This window comes from Leucopleurus acutus, assembly GCF_964270905.1.
Source record: "Leucopleurus acutus genome assembly, chromosome: 4".
Classification (NCBI taxonomy): domain Eukaryota; kingdom Metazoa; phylum Chordata; class Mammalia; order Artiodactyla; family Delphinidae; genus Leucopleurus; species Leucopleurus acutus.
The window spans coordinates 36,709,706-36,729,871 of NC_139146.1; the positions used below are offsets into that span (position 1 = coordinate 36,709,706).

Consider the following 20,166-nt stretch of genomic DNA (forward strand, 5'->3'; position numbering starts at 1 on the left):
TTGCCGCGGCAGCCACAGGAAACGAATGTGATGATGTAGAAGATGCTCAACACCAATTCCTTATATCCCTCTTTTCCTCACTTCTCCTCAGACCATTATTCTGAGAGGTTGGATTCCAGGTATGGGTTAGGGCCTCTTCTCTTAGGTGCTGGGCCACTGTGTGCTGAAAGGTGAGTGCAGCGGTGGGGCTCACTCCCTCTTGTTTCTCTCTTCCTTGTGGTCAGAGGTGAAGCCCTACAGATGACCTCTTCACTGACTGACCACCTCTTCCCATCCAGGGGTGAGGCCGGTCTGGGCCCATGTGGGGTGTGAGTCTGCTCAGCACTTGCCACGGATCCAACCATCCCTATTGCCCACCTATCTCTGAGGCATCCTCCTGGGCACTAGGGAGATGCAGCCACCTGGCCTCTGGTTTGAAGGTGCTGAGTCCTAATTAGCTCAGTGGGATGATGCTCCACAACGTCCGCCTCTGCCCCTAGAAATGCCTTATTTTGAGGTTTGGGGCCCAAGCCCAGCTATAAATAAAGTGCTACTCAGGTTTTCCACAGGGTTGCATTCTTCAGGGAAGCCGTGTGTTTGCAAAGCTGTTGGTTTGGGGCAGGGCTCAAGGATGATATCCCCTAATGCAGTAATTCTCATCCAGGGATGATGTTGTCTTCCAAGGCACATTTGACAATGTCTGGGGACATTTTTGATTGTCATAACTTGGCAGGGAAGGAGAGGTAGGGCTCTAGGCATTTAGCAGGTAGAAGACAGGGATGCAGCTAAATACAGTACACAGGACAGTTCCCACCACAAAGAATTATCTGGACCAAAATATCAACAGTGTTGATAGGCAGAAACCCTTCCCTCTGGCCTTCAGAATTCCATTGTGAGTTCTGACAGATGGGAATAAGCTAAACAGGTGGATAGGGTAAGTAAAAGCGTTTCTTAAAGAGAGATCATCATGCAAAGGAAAAACAGAGGTGGAAGACAGCATGAACTTGGGAGAAAAGCAGAGTCTGGGACAAGTGGACTGCAAAGGTCTATGGGCGGAACCAGAGGAGGGGGATGCAAGAGATGAGGCTGGAGAGATGGGCAAGAGTAAGGCCCTCAAATATCATCATCATCTTCTTCATCTTCATCATGACCTTCATCAACACACCATCATCATCATCAATATCATCACCACCATCATCATCATCACCATCACCAGTAACCTTTGTCACAGAAGATCACATTTATTGAACACTTACTAGGTACTAAATTTAAACATGCAACACACATTATTTCAGTTTGTTCTTTCAACACCCCAGGGTAGTAGAGTACTGGTTTCCTGCAGCTGCTGTAACAAATGACCACAAACTTAGTGACTTAAAATCACAAAATTTATTACCTTATATTTTGTATGCCAGTCAGAGGTCTGATGCAAAGTCAAGGTTTCAGCAGGGCTGCTTTCCTTCTGGAGGCTCTTGGGGACAATCTGTTTCCTTCCTTTTCCCAGCTTCTAGAGGCCGCCTGTCTTTCCTCGCTCATGGCCCCTTTCCCCATCATCAAGGCCAGAAAAGAATGTATTGAGGGTTGAGTCCTTCTCACACTGCATCCCTCTGACCTCTTCTTGTGCCTGCTCTTCCACTTTTAAAGAACCTTGTGATTCCACTGGGCCACCTGGACAATCCAGGGCAATCTCCCCATCTCAGGGACAGCAGATGAGCAACCTTCATCCACTGGCACCCTTAATTCCCCTTTGCCATGGAACATAACATGTTCACAGGGTTCAGTAATTAGGATGTGGACATCTCGTGGGGAGGACATTTTTCTGTCCACCACCATTTTTGTCTACAGGTGATAAACCAGAGCTTCAGAGCAATCAGATGCTGTGCCTGAGCTCACAGCATGGAAGCCTCCTCTATCTTAGCGGAATCCAGGTTTTTCACCACTGTGCTTTCCTGCTCTTTGCTCCCGAAAACAAGGAGCTACACTTGCTGAATACTTCATGTGTGCCTGACACTCCACCTGCATCACGTCATTCTGTTGGCGGTCGCTCCTCTTGTTAACAGAGAAGCAGACTCAAGTCAGAGACGTAATGGACTTACTAAGGTCTCCTGCGGCTGGACCACAATGTCAGAACTCTCAGCACTACTCCTTACAATGGGAGCGGTGGGCCAGGACCCTGCCTACATGCAGGAGATGCCCTTGACCCCTCCCCTACGGTCAGGTACGAAGTCTGGTTTCTCCTCTTCACAATCTCATTCCCTGTGTCCCACCACTGTGGTCAGAGGTTGGGATTGTTTGTTTACAAATTCCACTGGTCATCAAATGGGACCCAAACTGGGAGCCAGAGACAGCAGGCTACTGCGAAGACTCAGCCAAAGCCACTGAAGCCACAGGTTAGGAAATTGTTCACTTCCACTGCCATTACACGAGGGACAAGCCTTTGCCAAAGATGACATAGGATTAGCAGCCCGGTCATATTTCACCCCTTGGCACAATCCCTGTCCCTACAGCTTAGAGGCATTTGATTTTCCAATAAACTGATTTCGGCCACTGAAAACCAACACCCCACCTCACTCTGCACACAGCTCCCTGGGAAATGCATGTAGGCCATGTTGCCAGATTATCAGGAATTAAGACAGTTTCTCTTTCCAGAGTTCAGGAGGCACAAGCATAAGGAAGTGAGTCTATTTACCAAAAGAAAAAAAATCATAAACACACAAGCATTCCAAAGTAAGGACAGTAACGCTAGCCCCATCAGTTCGTACAGCCCAAGCTGAAAACTGGTGCTGCCCCACAAGATAATGAGCAACTCATCTGGCAATGCCAAGGGCTTCAGGGACGGAGGAGGTTGAATATTGCCACAAAAAATAGAGCTATATTTGTATGTGAACACAACAACAAAAGGTATCACCTTTTCCTGAGAGTCAGTCACATGATTTTTCCTTCACAAAAGCCTGGGTAATAGAAAGATTCTATGTGTAAATATGATGAGAGAACTTGACTGCCAATTATTATCAGTATAGAGACAGTAAGAGCTTGGTGACTTGAGGCGTCCACTTAGTGTTTGCTCCCAGGCAAGTTATTTATTCCCTATGAGACTCAATGTTCCCACCTGTAAAATGGGGCTGATAATGGGCCCCACCTCTGTTGGCTGGTGTTGGGATTAGGTGAGATCATACCTGCAAAGTACTTAAAACAGAGCCTGGCACAAGCAAAGTGCTCAGCAAATTTTTATCTCCATCATGGGTGTAGCATCTTACAAACAATGATTTCTATTTTGTTACCTACCAATCCCAGGTTTCAAATATGGGGATGATCCACTGCATTTAAATTCTTACTGTACATAAATATGAACAAAGCTCAGTTCCAAGCCCTGCCCCAGTGAGTAATCTCCTTCTCATACTATTCACACCCAAAGACACACAATGCCAAAAATCTCGTGTGTGTGCGTGCGTATGCACATGCTTCATTTCCTTTTTACCTGTTAATATTTTTAAATTAAGTTGTCCACAGGGAATAGGAATGGTGAATTCAAAGTGGAAGTTCGAAGCATATGCTGTAAATAAGTGAAAATCCTCAAAATAATGGGAGAATTATTTTTCACTTGCACACTTTTTAATCTTTTGAACTTTATAACACGTACACATACTCTCTATTAAAAAATAAGGCCTGGACTTAACGCTAACAAAACCCATAGCAAAAAAAATTTTTTACTTCTTTATTTTCTCAGTTTATTCAATAAAGTGACAAAAAATTGTAATAGGGAAGAACTTTGTATTCTACTACAGGTTACTCACTAAAGGGATGTTAAAGTATGCATAATGGTCCATCTCTGGGAACCCTGCCTCCCAGGTAACGGGCATTAAGCTAAAATACCTTTGTTTAGCTCACAGGAAACATCCTGACCAGGCCCACCTATGAATGACAGCAGCAAGGAGAAAATGAACACATCCCCTCCAGAGGCTGACCAGAACCAGGAAATGTTTGGCTTTATTCCCTCCCCTTTTAGTGTAAAAGAAGCCTGAATTCTAACTCAGGCAAGATGGTTCTTTGGGACACGAGTCCACCATCTTCTCGGTCTGCTGGTTTTCCTAATAAAGTCACTCTTCCTTGCCTCCACAACTCATCTCTTGATTTATTGGCCTGTTGTGTGGTGAGCAGTATGCGCTTGAACTCGGTAACAAAATGATAAACTTTATATAACTTAGCATTTGTATACTTATTTTCTAGACAATTTGTAGAACTGAGAAGTGGCTTTGAAAAGCTTGCTTATCTCAAAGATAATGCTAGTTTAAAGAAAGGTGCTTGCTAGTGTTCCAGGATTGAACTATTATTTTTCCTAAAGATAAAAAGGAAAAGAAAAAGATTTCTGACAAAGCCCATAAAGAAGCCCTCAATAAAATTTATAATTAGCTTTAATGATAGAGAGGGCTTCACAAATATTTGACTCATTAAGCAGATATCTTCTCAAGGCTGAATACTTTCAATAAACAACTCCAGAGGCTTCCCTGGTGGCGTAGTGGTTGACAGTCCGCCTGCTGATGCAGGGGACACAGGTTCGTGCCCCGGTCCGGGAAGATCACACATGCCGCGGAGCGGCTGGGCCCGTGAGCCATGGCCGCTGAGCCTGCGCATCCGGAGCCTGTGCTCCGCAACGGGAGAGGCCACACAACAGTGAGAGGCCCGTGTACCACACACACACACACAAAACAACTCCAAGGCGAAGCTGAAGATGCTTCTCATGTATCTGATGAGATTTCTGCCCTGGAAAGGAAGCCTGTGAGTCTGATGAAGTGAAGGACCACTGGGATTACAAACCTTTGAGACTGTGAGTTAATTTTCATGTGATGCAGGTTCAGGGCTGGAAGCAAAATAAAATGCACTATATAAATAATCAGACTTCATCGAGAGATTTTCCTAAGGGAGTAAAGGACACTGCCCTAGGACTTTCAGGAATTTTCAGACCACAGTTTGGTAGAAGTAACCTCACTGGTGAAAAGTTTTCTTCAAAAGGAGTTTGAAAATGTTGCCCCAAACCCACTTCGATTAGCATTTAGATCACTGCTCTGTTCAAAACAGTGAACAAGCTTGCTGTTTACGGGCTCATATTTACGAGTGGATTGGATCTAAAAATAAAAGACAAGGGAGAGAATTACTGGTGTCGTGAACCTCACCTGAACCATGAGCTCTCTTCAAATCTGCTCATTTCTCCCAAATTGATAGATAATGCAACAGCACCTGCCACTGACCAAGGAGACTCCAAGAAGCCTTTATTGTTCATTTCCTTTATTTTTCTGATGAAATGTAGTTCTTCAAAGCACTACTTTATGTATCAAAAGAATTATGATTACATATTGCAGTGGAACTTGGAGAAATTTTTAACATCAAACATGAGATTTCAAAGGAATTTCATGCTTGTGCATGGCTACTTTGGGCCCCACCAGAAATTTTCAAAAGGCTGACTCCTCAGATATCAAGGGATATTTGGGCAGAAAAGTTACAGGAAGCACTGCAAGATTTGGGTAGTGACTTATTGAATTTGAACTTGTATTTTCAAGTAAGGCGTGTCTTTCATTTCTTTCTTTAGTATTTCTTCATTGATTCAATATGTAGTTATGGAGCACTTCCTCTGTGCCGGGCAGTGAGTCAGGGGTGACCTCAGGCTAGGGGCGTCACCACCAGAATCCTCCCTTGCTTCATGGGCACTGCTGGAAGAGCCTTCCTCAGGGGCGCTTGGGAGGAGTCGATGAGATCCATCCATGCATATTTTTATGTTCAGATGTGCAAGCACCCTCACTCATATAAGGGTTTTATAAACAGTTCAATGCAGAAAGCCAGGATAGCATGTGCTCATCAGCATGGGATCTGGGGTCAGAGTGTCTTGGTTTGAAACCTGATTCCATGACCTGCCAGCTGTGTGCCAGAGTGCAAATCACCCAATTGCTCTGAAAAATTAGGATAATCCTAGTACCTAGCCCATTTGATTGATGTGAGAATTAAATGAGATATTTGTATGTATATGAATATACACACATATGCATATATATGCACACACATATGTAAACACACACAAGCACATGCGTGTGTGTGTGTGTGTGTGTGTGTGTGTGTGTGTGTGTGTGTATATATATAGTTTAAAGTAGTGCTGACACACAGGAGCTTAACAAACTTGATTCACTGTCACTGTTGTTAGTCATCTGCTCTTCTGCATGACCTGGCCCTTCTGGGTAGCTAGTCCAGTAACCAGCTCTGGCTGAAGAGCACCCCGGGGAGGTGCCTTCGGTGAACGTCATTCTCGATTACCAGTTGGACCACATCACTCCCAAGCTTCAACCCATCAATGACTGACACCAGCCGGAGCCTCAGGAAATGCTCCCTGCCGAGGTGACCAGCTCAGGCTCTGCCCACCCAGGCCTCTCAGTAGGAGCCTGTCTGCCCAGTGCCTCCAGCGTTCCTCTTCTCTGGGCTAATGTCTATTTGTCCCACAAATCATATTTGTGTGTCCCAGAGGAAGCCTTGCCAGCCTCCTCTGTGTCCCCTGCTCTGCCCCCCACCTCAGTCTGGGTTCGGTGCCCTCCTCAGAGGTTCCGCCCGCCACTGTGTGGTGTCCTGTCCTGGGTCCCCTCTCCCCCTCGGACTGCAGTAATTTGGCCCCTAGAGTGGTTGTCTCTTCCGCCCAGGGAATCTGTGCAGGTGCAGGCAAAGGCTCCCACCCATCATTTTCTTCCCGGGGCTGGCACACTTCTTGGCCCAGAGTGTTTTGAAAGAACGAAGGGCCAACTCAAGTGCTCTAAAAAGTAAAACTTCTAATTGTTTTAAGACAATGATTTATTTGGAACCCACAATGGTGTTTTCCTGCTTATGCACTTTCAAGCTCACTGGGTTATACTCTGAAATACCTTTTATTTTCTACAGATCTACATCATCCTCAAAGGATGGAGATCTGTCACCACTAAGTATAAATGAACACCTGGTTTCAAAATCAATTCCCTCAGATGAAAGAAAGAGGAATGAGGCACCTAAAAGCCCCCAGGCACAGTTAAATCCTTTATGAACATTTTCTCATGGAATTTGCATCTCATGGAATTTGTGAAGTAGGTGTCATCAGGCCCATTTTACAGATTAGGAAATGGAAGTCCATAAAGCTAAGTCACATGTCCAAGTCCACCAAGATGGAAGATAGAAATTCTTGGCAATTCAACTCAGGCTTGCATTTGTGGAATGATTCTGCCACTTGCAAGTGTGGCTACTTGGAAAGAAGCAACATTCATCAGTCTGTATAAAATATGGCATTGACAGTGCCTTGTACATATGCAGTAGGGGACTTACATATTCAGCTGTTGAATGAATACGAAACACTGCACAACATTATCTTATATCCCTATGCACAATGTGTACAGACACACATAATTTCAAGTCTGTACATACATACACAATGAAAAAGAGATTTATTGAACCATATGGGAGGGGGGAAAAAAACCCTGACTCAAATTTCTGCCAAGTCTGTAAGTTTAGAAATGGTAAGGTAATTCCATTTACCATATGGGAGGGGGAAAAAAACCCTGACTCAAATTTCTGTCAAGTCTGTAAGTGTAGAAATGGTAAGGTAATTCCATTTACTTTTAGTGGATTGTTAAAAATTTCCTTACATCGTTGGATAGCTCCTTTTCTCTCAGGTAGATCTGGAATCTGAGGGCAGATGACCCCACATAGAGCAACATAAAAACATTTGTTGAAATACAATGAAATGGTTCCGAACCACCATGCTCTTATGTGACAGCTCCATTTTCCGCCTGGTCTACCGTCAGCTCTGCTCTGGGATGTTGGCATCTGTCTCACCAAGGTCCACATGACTCAGTGTGTGGGGGGATGTAGGCAAATAGATCATCTGTTACACACTAGCGGAGGAAGGACTGTGATAATGGGTGAATGACACTTGTACAATAGGTTGGTAAAGAACTTGCTCCTTTCATTGCCTTCAAAGAAGCCCAGCCAGCCCACAGAGGCTACTCTGGTATAGGGTGACCTTCCTTAACAAATATAGCACAGTGCTTATAAACCCAGATTCCACAGCCGGAATGCCTGCGGGCAAAAGCTAGTCAATGACTGTGTGAATGAACAGTGGACCTCAGTAAATACTCTGCATCACACTGAACAGTCCCTTTACTCCTGTTCGACCAGGGCTGCTGCTGCTACTATTACTACTACTACTGTTACGACTGGAACTACTACACTTCCTCCTCCTTCCCCCTTCCTCCTCTTTCTACCTCTCCTCCCCCTCCTTCCTCGTCTTCATTTGCATTTTGTTACGTTTGTTACTATTTGTGTCAAAATGATACAGAGGAATAGTTCCAAGAATCAAATTGTGCTGAAAGTTTTGTTACAATATAGCGACAATCCCTATCACTTTCTCCTTGATTTCTCCCTCTCCGTCCATTTATCTCACCCAGGCTATAATTTTGGTATTTAGCTCCTTATCTTGAAATGACTGATGTACAGGACTCCTTGACTTTTCAATTTCCGGCTCTATCTGCTGGCTTCCCACTATGGAAGATGAGTATGTAGCAGTCTTTCCTTCATGTGTCCCCACAAGACACACTCATCTTCCCATTTCCTCACTTCCCCTAATGGGGTATTATTGTATTTTTGGTTAGGTCAATTTTTAGGGGTTAGGTGATTATGATTAAGCATGCTACGCAGAGATGATTCATGTAGTAAATTGTATGATATGCAATGTCCTGTCCAACACTTTCATTCCCTGGAGTTAAAAATTATCTTCTATTTATTGCTGAGTTTTTTCCCTGAACTTCTCATTTATTCAACTTTAGATTCTTTGCCACATAAATAAATATCTCAAGGCAGCCAGATGTCTTAGGAATTCTATCAGCTCGCTCTTCCTGAAGAAGTCTCTCCCAGGGACTTCTGATCCGACTCCAATCAGAACTGGTCATGGTCTACACCGCAGGCACAGCTGACATCCTTGACCCACCCATCATCCGGAAGATTTCCTTTGCCTCTGTCTTCTTTGCTGGAGCTCCAGCTTTCCGTATTCCATTTCTTCCCCCTTGATTTAGTCATTCATTTTAGTGGAGTCCATGTCATTTTCTAACAGCTACTTTAGAAAAGGTATATGAGAAGTATATTTTTTGAGACCTTGAACTTGTGAAAACGTACATCTCACATTTGATCGATAAGCATGTTTCCACTGCCTTCTGGTGTTTGATAATCCCAAACTATTGTTCTATAGTGCAAGCTTATTGGATCCAAAGTTTGTTTTGATGTATGTCTGTTTCTAGTCACTGTATCCTTGGTGGACCCTTCAGTCTGGAAATTCATATATTTCAGGTCCAGGAGATTTTCTTTACTTCATTGATGATTTCTTCCCCTATGTTTATGTTTTCTCACTTTTCTTTCTTCCCTCCCTCCCTTCCTTCCTTCCTTTCTCTCTCTCTCTGATACTGAACTTACTGTACTGGTCCTCTAATTTTCTTATATTTTCTTTTTGTCTTTTTATTCTACTGTGCACAGGATATCTTCAAGCTTTATCTTCTAACACCTTTATCTTTTGAATTTTTCATTTCTACATTCATATTTTTAATTTATAAGAGCTCTGATCTGATGTTTGTCCTTTGAATTTTAAATACACATAGTACTTCTTATTTTACGATTGCAAAAATCTTTTCATCCTGCTGAAAATACTGATCATAGCTCTTTTGATAGTGTCTTCTCCTGGCAGAGTCTCTGTTTATTCCAAGCTTTTTTTCTTTTTCCATTTGACTGCGTGGCTCTCACTCTTCATGTTAGAAGATTTCTCTGGATGTTAGTTGTCACTAACTTAGTTGGGAGCTTATAACAAAAGAGCAGGTCTTGCTGACCCTGAACTACACTCCAAGGGTCTTGGGGAACTTCCGATGTCTAAATCTCTTTCCTCTTGGCTCAGCCAAACCCCCACTGAAATCATTCAGGTGTCCATTCAGGAGGAGGAAGGCCTGAGCCCAGCTGGAAGTGGGGAGCGTGTGTTATCTGAGCATCTGGTATGGATGTGTCTACGTAGTGGTGCTATTTTCAGTACCATATCCCAACTCAAGAGGCTTGATGTCTTTCAGTCCAGACACTCTCTATTTTACTCTCCTGAGGGAACAAACCTTCAGCCTCCTGCTTGGAAGAGGAAGGGACAGCCATCCAGTTATTCAGGATGGGTAAGCAGATTGGGGGTTCTCAATACATCTTAAAAGGCTTTCAAACAATGAACCTCATTTTAGCCTCTCTTTGACCCCCTCTTCCGCCTTCCATCTATACTGATGACTCCCCATTCCTGAGCCTTGCGGGGGATTCTTTAGTGCCTGTCAATTCATGGTTCTTCCCAGGGACAACTCAAAATTCAGTTTCTGGCGTCCTAAGCCATTTACTACTCTACATCTTCTTTCTAATCCCCCTCCCCACCATGTTTTGCTGTAGTCTCCTCTTTAGTTTTCCCCATCCTTGTGAATTTGCCATTTTTCAAACCCTCCTTACTGTCAATTTATGGAGATTTTAGAAAGGAGAAACTGTAAGTGTGTGTGTGCATGTGTGTGTGCTTCATCCACCGTCTTTACTCTCAAGCTCAAGTTCTTGTCTTTCCCAAGTCCTCCAAAACTGTATAAGTTAGAAGAACATCCACTAGGCACAGTGCAAGACGATGGGTGAACAGATTTGGAGCTACTCACGCTGGCCCCCTCCTCTGTGGTCAGAGATAGGACTTTATTAATGAAACCATTGCTTTCTTTTTTTTTTTTTTGCGGTACGTGGGCCTCTCACTGTTGTGGCCTCTCCCGTTGCGGAGCACAGGCTCCGGACGCGCAGGCTCAGCGGCCATGGCTCACGGGCCCAGCCGCTCCGTGGCATGTGGGATCTTCCCAGACCGGGGCACGAACCCGTGTCCCCTGCATCGGCAGGTGGACTCAACCACTACGCCACCAGGGAAGCCCAAACCATTGCTTTCTGAAGCCTCTCGCTGGCCTCCTGCCTCTGCAGTCAAACTTGCCTTGCTCACCAGGTTGGATGTGGTGGTGCTGTGCACAGGCAGGGAGAAGCAAAGGCCCTGAGGAAGCAGCAGAAACTCAGAGCTTATATCCAAAGCCCAGAGCCAGCACTGAAGCTTCCCAAGAGGAAGAAATCCTCCATGATACACAGCACTGATTTCAAAGTAAGGAAAGGAATAGAGGAGAATCCCTCACATTCCCATCTCGTGCCACTGTGACTCTTCTAACCTGACGCTAGAGGGACAGAACATTCCAGCCTCCCAAAGACACACCAGAATGGAGAAGCAAAGGCCGACCACCAGCCACGTGTCTAAGCAGTGGGGTACCAAGAGAGGAGGTTACACAGGCAGTGGGAGCAGTGGGAGTTCCCACTGTGGGGGGAGTGGGAGTTCCACCTCGATGCACGTGACAAGGGAGCAGGTAGAGAAGGTGAAAGCAATAAAGCTGTTCTGCTTTTTAGGATCTCCACGTGCTGCCACTTCTCAAGAATGTCAGTGAGAAGATACTCTCGATGGCTGCAGACTCCTCCCAGCACACCCTCCCCCCAGCACCCCTCCAGCAGCCTGGTTACCTGTGGATGATGTGATACCTCTGCAGATACTCCAGGGCCAGGGCCAGCTCGCAGATGTAGAGCTTCACGGCCCCCTCTGTGAAATGTACATTCTGCTGCAGGTGATAACGTAGATCCCCTCCCAGCAGCAGGTCCACCACCATGAACATGTCCTCCTCGTCCTGGAAGGAGTACCTAGGAGCACCGAGGGGCAGAGAAAGTTAGGGATGGAGACGACTCCAATGCCCTCAAGACCGATGCCCCCATTTTACAGAAGAGCAAACTGAGGCTCAGAGAGAGGCACCGATGCTGCCCAAGTTACAGTGTTCTATGACAGAGCACCAGTCCTCTGGCTGACAAATGGCACTTGAACCAATACTGGACTCCAACAGGTTACTTTGTTTTTAGCATATGTTTTAATTAGATGTTGTCGGGACTTAAGTAGCTGGTCTCCAAAGGTGCAGCCCCTTCTCCACTCATTCCCCTGTCCTCCCCACACATGCCGCTCCCCACAAGGATCTTGTTTCTGCAGCCCTTGAAGGCAGTGATGCTCTGGTAAGACACATCCAGGCTTTAAGGCAACTGGCGGTTTCTACTCACGTTGCTTCTCAGAATCCGGCCAGAGCCTAAGCCCTATGGAGAGGCCACGAGAAGGAAAACCAAGGCGCTCTGTTCAAGAGCCCCAGCTGAGCACTCAGTGACAGCCAGCGCCAACCAGTAGCCGTGAGAGTGAGCCACCTTGGGAATCTGAATATTCTGCTGCAGTCCCAGCTGACATCACATGGAGCAGAAGAGCCGCCCCGATAAGCCCAGTCAACTTATAGAACATGAGATAATGAGATGGTTGTATTTTGAGCCACTAAGGTTTTGAGTGTATTTTTCCCCCAAAGCAACAGGAGTTGCACTTAGGCCTTTTAAGGGCTGAAGCACCAACATAAAAACCCTGAGAACGGCGTTAAACAATTGTAAACTAGAATCACGTCATAAAATGTCGTCACGTTCCATACAGAACCATGAACTGTAATGAGGGCATCACAGAATGACAGAATGCTGTCTTGGAGGCTTAGATCTGTGTCTCAGATCCTCGACTATTAGACCTGGGCCAGCCAGGCCATTCCCCTCATTCGACAGAAGAGGGAAGAAGGGCCTCAGTGAGCCACCGTCAGGGTGAAAACAAGACAGACCCCCCACTCCCATCGAGCTCTTACAACCACACACTGCTGAGATGCTGCTGTAACATGTACTTGCTGTGTTTCCCTGACCTGGGCATGCAGCCCTGAGGAGGGAGCCCGACTCGGCCACAGGAGAGGGGACAGACCATGTGCTTACGGGATGAGGGATTCCAGGGGTGGAAGGAACCTTAAATGCCATCTAGTCCCACCCGCCCTGTATTACAGAGACTGGGATCCAGAGACAGAAGAAATGGCTGCCCGAGTGTCACAGTTCTCCTTGTATGTCTCACCTGCTGTTTATACGGGTCGGGATCAAAGCAAGGAGGAGGGGGGTGATATATTGTGACCCCTAACTGTAAATTTACAAGATGTTTACAGAGTACCTGTCCTGTGACAGGCATTAGGCGGTGTGCTGGGTCCACTGGGACAAAGCAATTGTCCTCACTCTGAAGGGGCACACAGTCCCCTAGGAGAGAAGGGCTGAGTCAACAGTCAGTGGTCATGCAGGGGGACAGGGGCTCTAGAAATCTCTCTGGGGTGCAGTGGCCATGTGGAGGGAGGAAGTCAGCTCTCCAGCACCTGAGGTGGGTGGAAAGGTCTTTGCAGATGAAGGGTACCCTGGGTCTGGGACACACAGGGACTGTGACCCAGACAGATGGACAGCATGAACCTTCTGGTGCTGGGAGTCCAGGACTCAGTAGGGTCTTGGGGACAGCACCTCCCATGCCCCCAGTTTCAGCATCTTAGCCACTGACAACCCAAGGGTGATGATGCAGACCAGCCTCTTCCATTCTCTTTCAGGCTCACTTCAGGGCTGGAGCAGTGGCTGCCTGCCCAGGCAGGAAAGAGGTGGTCCAGGGGCCTGTGGGGGTGTCCAGGGCCGCCTGGAGGGCACCAGCTGGACTTTATATTGGGTTCAGGACAAGTATGAGCTGTGTGGTGCGTGATCACTGCTTCAATTGATGCATTGCAGGAGCTGGATGCTCGAGAAGAGGTTAAAAAATAAAGCTTGCCCAGGAGCCTTGCCCAAGGTAGGCTCCCAGCCTGGAGGCACTGGCCTTTTCCAGACACTATTTTTTCTGGGTGGACTATCTGGGCCCATGCGAGGATGGAGAGAATCAAACAAAGATGCACTTGACACACTGGAGCATGGAGCAGGTAACCACGGGCCTCTTTAGCGAACTCTGTAAAAGCCACGCTTCAATCTGTCTTTCAACACGGTCATAGCCATCTGTATTAACCCTTTCTCTTTCATGGCAATTTTAGAATACATGTATCTGGTTTCTTGAAAAACTCTGACTTTTGTTGGAATTATGTTTAATTTACAAATTAAAGAGAATTAGCATTTTTACGATGCTGGAACTTTCCAACCTTTCCATGAACATGAAATATCTATTTATTCTGGTCTTCTTTTTATGTTTGTCAATTAAATTTTATAATTTTCTACTTACGGGCCTGGCAGGTATGCATTTTTTTATGACTTTAACTTTTTATTCTATATTGGAGTATAGCTGATTAACAACGTTGTGATAGTTTCAGGTGCACAGCAGAGCGACTCAGCCATACATAGACATGTACCCATTCTCCCCCAGACTCCCTTCCCTTCCAGGCTGCCACATAACACTGAGCAGAGGATTCTGATATTTTAAGATAAATTTTATTGCTATTGTGAAGATAATCTTTTAAAGTAAGGTGCACTAAATGGTCATTGCTAGGGGAAAATACACTCCGGAATTGCTTATGTTTATCTTAAATCTAGCAGCTTGGCTGACTTCTTAGTTATTAGTTCTAATACCTTTCATATATTTTTTCCACTTATTATATGAAGATGATTATGTATTCTACAAAAAACTCCCATGTTTATACTCTTGCGATCCTTATGCTGTTTACTTTTTCTTGTTTTATTTTACTACCCAGGACCTCCAGTAAAACATTGATTATAAGAGGTGATGCTGGGCATTTTTATCTTGTTCTGGAATTTAGTAAACTGTTTCTCCATTAAGTAAATTGTTTGCTGTAGATATTTGATGGATATCATTTATCCAGTTAAGAAAGTTGCTTTCTAGACTGCTAAGAATTTTTATCGGATGGGTTCAAAGGTTTTATTTTATTCTTTTTTACATTAAACTGTCTTTGCATTTCTAGTCTAAACCTTACTTGATAAACACACATATATATATGTATATCTATATACATATATATGTGTATCTGTGTATTATATATAACATATATAATAATAAATAAATATATAAGTATATATTTATAATATATACTTTAATTTATAACATATAATATATATAATATAATAATGTATAATAAATATATATAAGTATATTATATATAACATATACTATATATATGTGTGTATATATATATATATATACACATATATATATATATATTTTTTTTTTTTTACTGGGTTCAGGTTTATTCATTTAGGATTTTTGCATCAAACGTTCCAAGTGACACTGGCCTATATTTTCCTACCTTTGTCCTGACCCTGTTTTGGTATCATGGTAATACTGGCTTTGTATGATGAAGTGATTTTGTTTTGTCTATGTTCAAGAAGAGTGGGGCTTCCCTGGTGGCGCAGTGGTTGCGAATCTGCCTGCCAACGCAGGGGACACGGGTTCGAGCCCTGGTCTGGGAGGATCCCACATGCCGCGGAGCAACTGGGCCCGTGAGCCACAACTACTGAGCCTGTGCGTCTGGAGCCTGTGCTCCACGACAAGAGAGGCCGCCATAGTGAAAGGCCCGCGCACCGCGATGAAAACCGGCTCCCGCTCGCCTCAACTAGAGAAAGCCCTCGCACAGAAACGAAGACCCAACACAGCAAAAATAAATAAATTAATTAATAAACTCCTACCCCCAACATCTTCTTTTAAAAAAAAAAAAAAAGAAGTGTACAAGAGACATCATCTGCTTGTAACAAGTCTGGTGTCAAAACGCCCTCCATTCCCCCACTTACGATTCACCTGGGACTCTCCCCCCTCACTTAAGGCACATCTGCTGGAGCTGTCTGATGATTCCTGCTCCCCCCTCTCAACAAAAGATGACAACATGACTAGAAAGTTTATGCGCATCCTCTGGCCACTGGTGTTGGTTCATCAGGCCCCCTCAGAGTGCTCCTGGGGTCAGTGTGTGGATGAGGAACTTGCTCTAGGTGTGCTCGGCTAGAAGCTGTAACTGAGGCTGTCTAGATCCTGTGGCCCAAAATGAAGATAAGACCCATCTGTAGAGTGAAGCTGCAGAGAGTCAAGCAGGGCTGAAGGGCTGAAAACAGAGAGAGGCCCTGCTGGAGGTGAGGGCTCCAGCCTGGGCGGAAGAGCGGTCTGTCCCTGAACTTCCTATTTACATGGGCAATGACTGTACTTTTTGATTTAAGCTACTTAACACTGTGTTTCTGTCACTTGGAATTGAAAGAGTCATCTGATGCATCTTTCCACGTATTTGCTACTGGAGATAAGGGTTTAGATGCTCAGAAAGAAATGACAGGAATCAGCTGTAATACGCTCCTACAGACGCTCAGTTTGTATTCTAATAGTTGATGGACTATTGAAACGCTGTGTTAATGACCAGTGAGTTCTTGCACCCTCAATCTACAGCTAAACTGTCAAAGGGAATCTCATTCAGTATTCCATCAGAACTTTTTGGAGGAGCAACATGAATTTTCAGGGGAGAAACTTGCAGACCAGAATGAATTCTAAAGAGAAAATCCCAAATGCAAAGATAGCGATAATTTAGGCAATAACTCAGATTATGGATTTTTCTCGCTGCAGATCCATCGTCACCCTGGGCCACAGACCCTACATTCTCCAGGAGACTCAATGTTATTATCGGAGAACAGAGAATGACCTTGCATTGATCTCTCTGTAGTTCTGTGCCATTCCACAGCTCTGTGCCATTGCCTCTTTTGCTTCTTATTGGACTGGAATTATAATTATGTTCTCATGATGCCGTTGCATATTGTCATGGAAATGATGGAGATCACAAATGAAAAACCTGCACTTGATTGCAGTAATGCTGACCATGGAGAAATCTGGATAATTAGGCTCAATATGCAAGATCAAAGAAGGTCAGGAGCTGGGATGGCATCAGTCCTGACCTGGACATTGACATAGGCCAACATGAAGAATCCAACATCCTTTGGGTTTTTAAAAAAATGTATTAATTTCCTACCTTATTCCAAAACGGACTAAAAGTGACTTGCAAAATACATATAACATAATACAATTAAAAATAAGTAAGCCACAGACCAAGTCAAAGAATAATAAAGGAATATGAGAAAATGGATGCAGGCAAAAACACCCCAATCCATGCCCAAAGAACTTGCCTGCTTGCCTGAAGTAGGCCATCAATGCATTTCTAACCTTCCCAGCAACCAGAGCAAAGTGAGAATCATGACCAGCTTCATGATTCAAGGGTCAAAGTGAAAAAACAAATCAATTGTTTATTTTTATGTTTCATTGTTTATTGCTGGTGCAGAAGCCAGAGAGAAATCTCTCCCACTGGATTCTTATAAAGACGACATTTTGTAAGGTGGTGATCAGTGAGCTATCTAAAATAGCTCTGAACAGAGTTGCAAGTTTAACGGGATTTTTGTATGATGTTCCTCAAGATAGACTGAATGCATCCAAGTCCAATTCCGTTAAAGCAGTGCTACATGGGGCAACAGCAAAGTGGTCTGGGCGTCATGCTCACAGGTGAGCTTTCTTAATAAAAGAGATGCTGGTGAATGGCCTCAGGGACTACTTCACAAATATGAGCTCATGCACACACCAACAAACACCCAGTAGGCTTCTACTACGCATCCAGCCCTGTGCCAGAAGCTGGGATTCAGTGGGAGGAGTTGCCCCAATAGGTCACCTGAGTTTGTGACAATCACAAGGGGTCTGGAGTTTGATGTCCTGTGCCAGGACAAGTGCTCCCTGATGATCCATTGCTGCATTTCTATTTTTTGCACTTGGCCATGGACTTAACAGTCCCAAAGACACTCATTGTTGTCACTCTCTCATCCCTGCCTGCTCCCTCACAATGCTCCCTAATCCCACCTCTCTACTCTTATCCATCATCCCCTTGCCAGTTTAGAGCAGTGGTTTCCAACCAGGGTTCCAGTGGGGACATCTGATGATATCCGGAGACATTTTGGTTGTCACACTGGAAGGGATGCTGCTGGCATCTAGTGATTAGAGGCCAAGGATGCTGCTAAACATCCTACAATGAACAGGATGGCCCCATGACAAAGAATGATCTGCCTCGAATGTCCAGTTAGAGCATCTCCAGCGCTCCCTCTCACTTCATCTCACCTTGCCCAGTACCTGGTCTCTTCAACCAACCGCGTGTTATTAATGGCTGGGGAGGCATGGAAAGGAAAGGGACCTTCTGCAGGAAATCCTAAACCTTCTTAGTCTTCCAGCAGCGCAATGCCACCTGACCACAGGAAACAAATGCCTTTCTCTACTTTTCCTGAGGCAAAAGGAGTCAACTGCCCAGAGAGGACTCCGTGGGATGGTGATTCTGGAAGCCCTGGCAGCAGGACAAGCCACGTGTCTCCAACATTCATCTCCTCTGTCCTTAATCTGTCCACCCACAGGGACGAGGAGCCGAGCGTCTCCTAAGACCATTTTCTGTCTAATTTGATCTTCGAGGGGGAGCAGATAGAGAGGGAGCTCACCCACCATGCTCACTTCCAGCGATTCTCAGAGACTTAATATCCAGCAAGAGAAGAGCTAGAAATACCCTCTAGACTAAGAAATCCAATAATGGGATGCTGGGCCTTCCATTAGCTCATGTCAGACAAATAAAAAGAAGCTTATCAAACCTGAACTGTGCTTGATACGTATGCCTTTAATAACATTCACAGTAATAAGCTGTTTTAAAAATTTTTAATTTGACTTCAGCCACAAAAGTCATCAAGCCATTCAAACACATTAGCCCTCACTGTTCTCACACTAGGCTGATTCTGGCTCTGTCTCTGTCCCAGGAGATTACTGGTTCGTTTCCATCTTCTGTCTGTAAGCCAAGTGCCATGAAGGGGAGACTCTCAAATGCCATCCAGCTCCCCGGGCCAAGGTAGTTTAGGGCAGGAGAAATTGTGGGATGATGCAAAGGCAAGACACAAGTCCATGGCCCTCCCCACCTGCCAGCTACACAGTGGGATTTGCAGACCCTCAAGTGTCATCTCTTTGTGTCAGTGCAGGATACTGTTCTTGTGGCTTAATGGTTTAATTTATAGATTAAATCTGTGCTCGCTTCTGCTTACTTCTAAAAGTTTTGTGGTGTCTAACGAAGTAAGACTGATGGATGCGATGGAGAGGAAAAATGTGGAACAAGGGAGAGGCGAATGTTTTGTTCCCATGGACAAACTGATTGTGAGCATGGTTCAACCTCCTTCACAGGACAGAGCAACAAAGGCAATGCATAACAGACAACCCACTCTCACTGTCTGATTGAATGAGATGGAGCCAAACATCTCCCCTTGGGCTAAATTCCAAAAGAAATGTATAATTTGCATTCTTTACAAAGAGGAGGCATGGAGTAAGAAATAGGAAGCAAATAATGGTAACTCACACTTGTGGAGTGTTTCCTATGCACATTCCAATATTCATGACAGATACTGGTCTGTAGTTTTCTTTCACTGCACTGTCTTTTAAAAAATTATTTATTTATACAGTAGGTCTTTGTTGGTTATCTGTTTTAAATATAGCAGTGTGTACATGTCAACCCCAAACTGCCAATCTATCCCTCCCTTCCACCCTTCCCCCCGGTAACCATAAATTCACCCTCTAAGTCTGTGAGTCTGTTTTTCTTTTGTAAATAAGGTCACTTGTATCATCACATTTTTTTAGATTCCTCATATAAGTGATATCATATGGTATTTGCCTTTGTCTGACTTACTTCACTTAGTATGATAATATCCAGGTCCATCCATGCTGCTGCAAATGGCATTATTTCATTCTTTTTAATGGCTGAGTAATATTCCATTGTATGTATGTACCACATCTTGGTGGACATTTAGGTTGCTTCCATGTCTTGGCTATTGTAAACAGTGCTGCAATGAATACTGGAGTGCATGTATCCTTTTGAACCATGTTTTTCTCTATATATATGCTCAGGAGTGGGATTGCTGGATCATATGGTAGCTCTATTTTTAGTTTTTGAGGAACCTCCATATTATTCTCCATAGTGGCTGTATCAGTTTACATTCCCATCAACAATGTAGGAGGGTTCCCTTTTCTCCACACCCTCTTCAGCATTTATTTTTTGTAGACATTTTAATGATGGCCATTCTGACTGGTATGAGGTGATATCTCATTGTAGTTTTGATTTGCATTTCTCTAATAATTAGCGATGTTGAGCATCTTTTCATGTGCCCCTTGGCCATCTGTATATCTTCTTTGGAAAAATGTCTGTTCAGGTTTTCTGCCAATTTTTTGATTGGGTTGCT

At 44.5% G+C, this 20,166-nt stretch overlaps 1 protein-coding gene across 1 annotated transcript in view; it reads right to left on the reverse strand.

Moving 5' to 3' along the window:
* STK32B (serine/threonine kinase 32B) overlaps nucleotides 1–20,166 on the reverse strand; it is a 354,328-nt gene that overhangs the window by 117,496 nt on the left and 216,666 nt on the right. The window contains exon 4 of the mRNA XM_082838226.1: nucleotides 11,569–11,742. Coding sequence (XP_082694352.1) covers nucleotides 11,569–11,742 — 174 coding nt within the window. The remainder of the gene's footprint in view (nucleotides 1–11,568; nucleotides 11,743–20,166) is intronic.